The 8,012-nt window shown below is 37.7% G+C and overlaps 1 protein-coding gene across 3 annotated transcripts in view; it reads left to right on the top strand.

Moving 5' to 3' along the window:
* The first annotated feature begins 956 nt into the window (after window positions 1-956).
* tiam2b (TIAM Rac1 associated GEF 2b) overlaps window positions 957-8,012 on the top strand; it is a 56,558-nt gene continuing 49,502 nt past the window's right edge. For 2 of the 3 annotated variants that reach the window (XM_016244327.1, XM_016244326.1), the window contains exon 1: window positions 1,017-1,080. In XM_016244327.1, coding sequence (XP_016099813.1) covers window positions 1,036-1,080 — 45 coding nt within the window. In that variant the 5' untranslated portion in view covers window positions 1,017-1,035. Of the gene's footprint in view, window positions 1,081-8,012 lie in introns of all 3 variants that reach the window. The other variant, XM_016244328.1, reaches the window with a different exon arrangement.

Here is an 8,012-nt window from a genome sequence, read left to right as displayed (position 1 = left end):
ACTGGATAGCTGGCCAATCAGAGCACACCTCGCTTTTCAGACCGATGAGCTTTGTAAAAATCGACGCGTTTAAGAAAGGCGGGGCATAGAGGAGAAACAATAATGTACAGTATGTGGAAAATAATGTGCTTTTTTAACCTTAAACCACATAAACACATTTCATTACACCAAATACACAAAATAATGCTCTTTTTAGCAACATCCTATGACCCCTTTAATGTTCTTAAGTATTAAAGGTAAAACAAACAACAACTTGTTTGGTTTTTGCATATTTGTCAATCATTAACATATATATTTTTTTGCAATTAAAGTAACTTTCAGTCAACCCGCTAGGACGGTCCAATGCAAACTGACTGGCTCATCCATCACCTCTCACGAGTCGGAAATGTTACATCCGAAGAAAAAGTGGGATTTTGTGAACCGGTTGATCAGATTCGTTGAAAAGATCCGAATTAAAAAAACAGTATACGGAAACAGCGCGTGAAGTGACATTACTCACGAGAAGTGCTCTAAAGCTGGATAATTGTTCTTAAGTATTAAAGGTAAAACAAACAACAACTTGTTTGGTTTTTGCATATCTGTCAATCATTAACATATATATTTTTTTGCAATTAAAGTAACTTTCAGTCAACCCGCTAGGACGGTCCAATGCAAACTGACTGGCTCATCCATCACCTCTCACGAGTCGGAAATGTTACATCCGAAGAAAAAGTGGGATTTTGTGAACCGGTTGATCAGATTCGTTGAAAAGATCCGAATTAAAAAAACAGTATACGGAAACAGCGCGTGAAGTGACATTACTCACGAGAAGTGCTCTAAAGCTGGATAATTAGTGAAAAGCAGCATCAGGAATGTGAATAACAACTCAGTGGGCTGTTTTAGAGAGTTTGGAGAGGGTGGAGGTGTGGTTTCAGAGCGCGCTTTGGCTCCTGATGGTCTTTTGGCGTTCTGCGCTCGAGGAGAGAACGACATGTACTTGTCCTGGAAGATAATGCCATAATGAAGGATTGTGTTGTCTAAAGGTAATTTTGTCTAATGACAATTATTAATTGTCCAATAGTTGTCTTCATTTCAGCTGCGGTGAGTGGATATAACCTTTCTTAATATTTCCGCTATTCGTTTGATATCTGGTTCTCTGAAATTTGAGACTGAACGTGTCAAAGTTGAGCGTAACAGACGCACATTTTTTGTCGAATATAGATTATATTTTAGTTTGTATATTATCCAAAAACCACCAGCATCAACTGTTAGATGTATCACAATAGTACATCTCACAATATTATGAAACAGCATGCTATATGCTCAAGAGAACAATGTAGCAGCATCATTCTTATAGAATATGAATATGCATAATGATTTTGCCACGAACCTCTTCTTTTCTCTGCCCTGTATTTACTATAGATACTATACTATACTAGATAAAATGTATGATTTTTATTTCATTCGAAATATCAAAGCAGGTGTCATTTATTTTAAAGAAAGGCAGCATAAACACGCCTACAGCATAATATTTCCAAAAAGATGCTTAGGAAGCTATATTTTTCAAAATGAAGACAAAAATATGTAGACTCAAACTTAAAGGGATATTTCGCCCAAAAATGACAATTCTGTCATCATATACTCACCCTCGTGTTTTTTTCTCCAAATTTGTATGAGTTTGTTTCTTCTGTTGAACACAAAAGAAGAAATTTGGAAGAATGCTGATTACCAAACAGTTGACGGTAGCCATTGACGCTCATAGTATATTTTGGCTACCGTCAGCTGTTTGGTAATCAGCATTTTTTTTCTTCTTTTACAGAAAAAAGAAACTCATACAGGTTTGGAACAACATGAGGCTGAGTAAATTATGACAGAAATGCCATTTTTGAGTGAACTATCCCTTTAAAGGTGAAGTGTGTACCTTTTCTTGATTTTAAATGCTTTGTTTCGTTGAGCATCCTGATCAGCACATCATAGAAACACTGGCTCAGCCAATGGTGTGCGGTTTGGGGCGGGACTATCTGTTTGCCCAGCCAATGGCCAAGGGAGTGTTTGGGAAACCTGTTTGGAAACATTTGATCAGTCAAATTTGTTATACTAAATCTGACGAAGAACCTTTTTACTGCTGATAGTGTAGGCCTACATGCAGAAAGAGCATTGAGAGCTCAGATTAAAATGTCATAGGTCCTCTCCCTCTTGCCTCAGTATTAAATCAAATTATAACATTAATGAAATTCTCCTCAGTTTGTTGTAATGATAGCTAGTTAAATTAGCGATGTTTAACAGCATAATCTCCACCCATATGTTCTTTAATAGCGGTGGCCTTAAGTTAATAGGACAAACTATCAATGATTTACACTGTGCGAAATCCACCGCATGTTGCTCACGAAGAGTCTTCATGCCTCTTTATTGTGTCTTCAATAGTCTTAACCACCCCCATCTGCAGGACGTCTGTGTGTGTGTGTGTGTGTGCGCACACACTTCTTTGTTGCTGCCACCTCATACTGTTAGTTATGGATCTCAAGATCTCAAAGAGCATCCAAAGACCAGCTGGATTCCCAGAGTGTGCTGAGGAGAATTGGGCTCAGAGCATCAGCTGCAGACTCTTCTATCGCAAATAAAGCCGTGGATTTTGTATAGGAAGCTCGTCTCAGAACAGTATACAAGTGTCTTCAGCAGCAGCAGAAGGTTTATACTAAAGTGGCTCTGTCATGGAAACACTACCCCATAATCACCAGCACACACTACTCCAGCATTCAACCAAACTGGCCTTTTGATCAGAGCGGCCACATCATAATAGAATGTGCACTCTGATATATTTTAAGCTGTAATTGGAGTTTTGCCTATGACAGTATGCATCAGAAATACTATATTTGGCATAGTCTTCTATATTTGGCATAGTCTTTAGTTAAAGGGATAGTTCACCCAAAAATGGAAATTCTGTCATCATTTACTCACCCTCAAGATGTTCCAAACCTGTATGAGTTTCTTTCTTCAGTTGAACAGAAAAAAGAAGATATTTTGAAGAATGTTGGTCACCAAACAGTTGAAAAATACTATGGAAGTCACCAGCTACCTGCACCTGTTGGTTACCAAAAATCTTCAAAATATCTACTTTCGTGTTCAACAGAAGAATGCAATTCGTACAGGTTTGGAACAACGTGAGCAAATGGATGACAACATTCTGGGCGAATTATTTATTAAATGTTGTTTTGGGACCTAACGTTTAAAAGGATGTAAAAGTAAACAAGTGTTTTGGTTAGTAAAGATGCCCTTTGGATATTTAAGGGAATTGTTCACCCAAAAATGTAAATCTGTCATCATTTATGCACAGTTATATGCATCTTTTGAAAAAGGCTGTTCGGGAGCTAAAGTAGATGGGGACCATAAAAATATCATAAATAAAGTTCATACGACTCGTGCGCATTATTCCAAGTGTTCAGACGTCATATGGTAGCTTTGTATGAGGAACAGATTGATTAAAAAAGTTTAGTCAATGACACATGCTCATTCTTTGTTGGGAATGACATCACATCCGAGTTGACCGTGTTCTAGCACACAAGTCGGAAAACCAAGATGGACGCATCCAGTGTTAGCAGTACCAGTTGATAAAAACATAAAAAAACAGTATTACATCCACAAGTTGGATAGTACTGTGTGCACCACTCAGTGTATTGAGACACAGACAAAAGAAGTGCTAATAAACAATTTATTACTACTATTTCACTTCTGTTGATGTGCTGCGCAGCCATTTTGGATTCAGAAGTCAGGGTTGTTGCAGTTCCTACAAGTTGGGAACTCAGAATTTCTGACTTCAAATCGCTTTCCCAACATGTGCATATTCACACTTAGCTGTTTACATTTACATTTACAATATACATTTAGTCATTTAGCAGACGCTTTTATCCAAAGCCACTTACAAATGAGGACAATGGAAGCAATCAAAATACAATAAAAGAGCAATGATATGCAAGTGCTATAACAAGTCTCAGTTAGCTTAACGTAGTACACGTAGCAAGATTTTTAAAAAATTATATAATAAGTATATCAGATAGAATAGAAAAAGAATAGAGCAGGCTAGTGTTAGAGGCCTTTCTTTGCTTTTGTTAATTGTATAATAAATAAAAAGAAAACAAATAGATAGAATATAAAAAGATTAGAAAATCTATGGTTAGTTTTTTTTTTAAGAAAACAAGCAGTAAATGAATAGAGTGCAAGTCTAAAAGGGACAAGTTTTTTTAAGAATAGAATTAGAATAGAGAGTGCTTGAGCTAGAGGTTCAAATAAAGATGGAAGAGATGTGTTTTTAGCTGATTCTTGAAGATGGCTAAGAACTCAGCTGCTCGGATTGAGTTGGGCAGGTCATTCCACCAGGAGGGAACCTTTAATTTAAAAGTCCATGAAAGTGATTTTGTGTCTCTTTGGGATGACACAATAAAGCGACGTTCACTTGCAGAACACAAGCTTCTAGAGGGCACATAAGTCTGAAGTAATGAATTTAGGTAAAGGGGTGTAGAGCCAGTGGTGGTTTTGTTGACAAACATTAAAGGGATAGTTCACCCAAAAATGAAAATGTTATGTTTATCTGCTTTCCCCCAGGGCATCCAAGATGTAGGTGACTTTGTTTCTTCAGTAGAACACAAACAAATATTTTTAACTCAAACCGTTGCAGTCTGTCAGTCTTATAATGGAAGTGAATGGGAATCACGGCTTTGAGAGTCAAAAATACATACACAAACAAAACCAAATTAAACCCTGCGGCTGTTCAGTTTCTTGCACAGACCGATCGTTCCGTGTCTTTACACATCAATGTATCGTCACGAGCCGCAGGGTTTAATTTGGTTCTGTTTGTGTATGTTTTTTTGACTCTCAAAGCCGTGACTCCCATTCACTTCCATTATATGACTGACAGATTGCAACGGTTTGAGTTAAAAGTCTTCGTTTGTGTTCTACTAAAGAAACAAAGTCACCTACATCTTGTTGATGTTGAATAAAGCAAATCTGCAGGACTGGGCAGTTTTAGCAATATGGTCTGAGAAAGTCAGCTGATCAATCATAACTCCAAGGTTTTTGGCTGTTTTTGAAGGAGTTATGGTTGATGTGCCTAACTGGATGGTGAAATTGTGATGAAACGATGGGTTTGCTGGAACCACAAGCAGTTCTGTCTTGGCAAGGTTGAGTTGAAGGTGATGGTCCTTCATCCAGCAAAAAATGTCTGTTAGACAAGCTGAGATGCGAGCAGCTATCGTCGGATCATCAGGATGGAATGAGAGGTAGAGTTGAGTGTCATCAGCATAGCAGTGATATGAAAAGCCATGTTTCTGAATGACAGAACCTAGTGATTCCATATAGACAGAGAAGAGAAGTGGTCCAAGAACTGAGCCCTGAGGCACCCCAGTAGTTAGATGTTCCGACTTGGACACCTCACCTCTCCAAGATACCTTGAAGGACCTTTCTGAGAGGTAAGACTCAAACCACTGGAGCGTGGTTGTTTACAATGCATTAATCCAAGTATGACATCAGTGAACGTCATTGGTTCTCATAACTGATCACGACGCATTCTCATTTCCCTTTTGGCACAGAAGCCTCATGCCTACTGTAGTCACACTAAATTTACTGCTGACAAGCGATTTGATACCATCTCTTGATTGTGACAAATTTGCTCTGTTGTTGGATTTCAATTTAGCGTAAGAGCCAGGTAACTGCACCTGGACATCTGACAGTGTGGCATCTGCATGCCAAGTTTATTCAGTGATGCTAATGCACCTGATAATTGTCGGTAAATTGTAAGCACATGGAGCTGCAGTGTAGAAACGTAGTGCTGAGGTTAGTCTAATGTTTCTGAGGTTGAATTCTGTCCAGGCGTCATTTGGGCTTGTAATGTCTTTGTGCATCTGATCTCCGTCCAAATTTTCTAGACAGTGTCTTCCACTGAGTGAGTGACAACCAAGCAAGCGGCACGCATGGAAATGATTATAACTGTTTGAAAAATGATATTGCTAGTTATGCTCTGTCTGCTAATTCATTAGTTATGGTTTTGCTTTTGGACCCAGATTTTACAGTGAGCATCAAGTAGCAACCCAAAACTGTACCAAAATTATTCACAAACGCGTCAAAACGTTGTTAACCTTTTCCATTTTAAAAGTTAATAAGTCAATTTATTTTACTATTGTAAAAATGCATGTTTATAAAAATATATAGTAATAATCCTATTTGCATCATATATGCGTCATCAAATTTTACATTGTGTGCATTTGTTACATTTCTAACAGATTGCTCCAAATAGCAAGTAAAATTAGATTATGTTGGTATCTCTTGTTGGTTTGTAATAATGTGGCATTCTCTGATGACCTTTTGAGCTGCAGAGTTGATGCCGCCTTTCCACTGGAATACTAATGAAAGCATTGTGAGCTCTCAGCTGCAAAGGTCACATTACAGTGATTGCAAGGGCAGTGGGTTTGTCATTGTCTTATTGATTTAATCAATTAAAAACAAAACAGGTTAGAGCCTCTTACCAACGCTAACCTGTTTTGTTTTTACTTATCATGTTTTATGGGAAGACACAACGCAGCTTTTGATCATAGTAACGCTTTTTTAAATTGATTTTATTGTTTCATGAATGTAGTGGAGTTTTTGTTATAATAATTATAAATAATGTTAGATCTTAATGAAACACGATTGAATGTAAGACTACATTTGATGCTCAACAACAACTAGGCCTACTTTATGAATATTTTAGTAAGTAATAATCCTCTTACCCTTTTTGATGTGTTTTGTATAATTGCAAGCATGCACACTTGCGCTATGAAGTATATGAAGTTTAATAGCTGTTAGGAGGAGTTATTTTGAGAAATGGAAATACTAGACTTTGAATTTATAACTTTTATATGCAAGAAAAATATATAAATAAAATGTGCATGCACTTTTTCCACCACAGCTCACTTTGTGTCCCTGTGTTGAAGATACTGAAGTTATAATTTATAGATTTTTCTTGTCAGGCAACATTTATTTTGTTGATGTGAAGGATAATTAACTCATTGGTCAGACTGAATTGCCAAATGTCCATCAAACAAGCATTTGGGTTTTTGTGCGAATTGTTTGCTGACTAGGTTAGCCAGCTGTTTGTGTTTGTTTTGCTTTGGAAAAGGTAATTATTGCTAGCCGTTTCGCCTTTATCGGAGAAAAGGATAGAGGAGAGTAACAGAGAGAGAATAGAGACTGGACCTGGCATGTGTCACGTGTCTCTCCTGTTTTCATTTTTCCACTGCTAGTCATTGTGGGCTCTCAGCCCTAATCCACCCTCTAAAGTGCCTTGATGCCTTTGTGCTGTGGGCTGGAAGAAGGACTCTCTGTTTCCAGCTGTCTGCACTGCTGCCGTATGGAATTTTCGCTGGATTTTCTCCTTAATTAACCCTCATTTTCGTCTGCAGAAACCCAATTTCTTTTTGATGGAGGAATGCGATAGGCATTGGTGCTCCTTGTGTTCTGTTGTTTTTCGCTAAGCCTGGCTCAAACTCAACATTGGGCCGCTTGTCGAGGCCCAGCAGAAGCATGTAATTGCACAAAGGCCATGGAGACGGTACAACACTGGAGAAGGTGTGATAACATCTTCACAGCTTATTTTAGCCCAGTTCAACTCAATTAGTGTCACCACATGCCCTCAGACCAGCGCTGCTGGTTAATAGAACACACTGGCTTTTTAAACTTGTGACTAAAAGATTGTGTAATTGAGTTGAATGCATCATGATAATTTGATGTTTGCACATAACATGTAACATATCTTAAACTAGATTTGTGTTTCCTGAAGGAATATGTTTTGTGCAAGTCCTTAAAATGTAATAAAATATCTAAAATGCACTTTTTAAGGCTGAAAACAGTCGGAAATATCGTAAATGGTAATTGTGTTAATTGTCATATAACACTTTTCAAAGCAGCTTCACAGTATTAAACAGGAAAGTAACTGAATCAATGACGCGAAAATCATCATTAAAGATGAGGCAAGTCCAAAACCGAAGCCAAAGTAAATCTGTATT

The sequence above is a fragment of the Sinocyclocheilus grahami genome, unplaced genomic scaffold (assembly GCF_001515645.1).
Source record: "Sinocyclocheilus grahami isolate Dianchi unplaced genomic scaffold, SAMN03320097.WGS_v1.1 scaffold714.1, whole genome shotgun sequence".
Classification (NCBI taxonomy): Eukaryota; Metazoa; Chordata; class Actinopteri; order Cypriniformes; family Cyprinidae; genus Sinocyclocheilus; species Sinocyclocheilus grahami.
The sequence above is the reverse complement of the archived record's forward strand: the minus strand, read 5'-3'. Positions and strand labels throughout refer to the sequence as shown.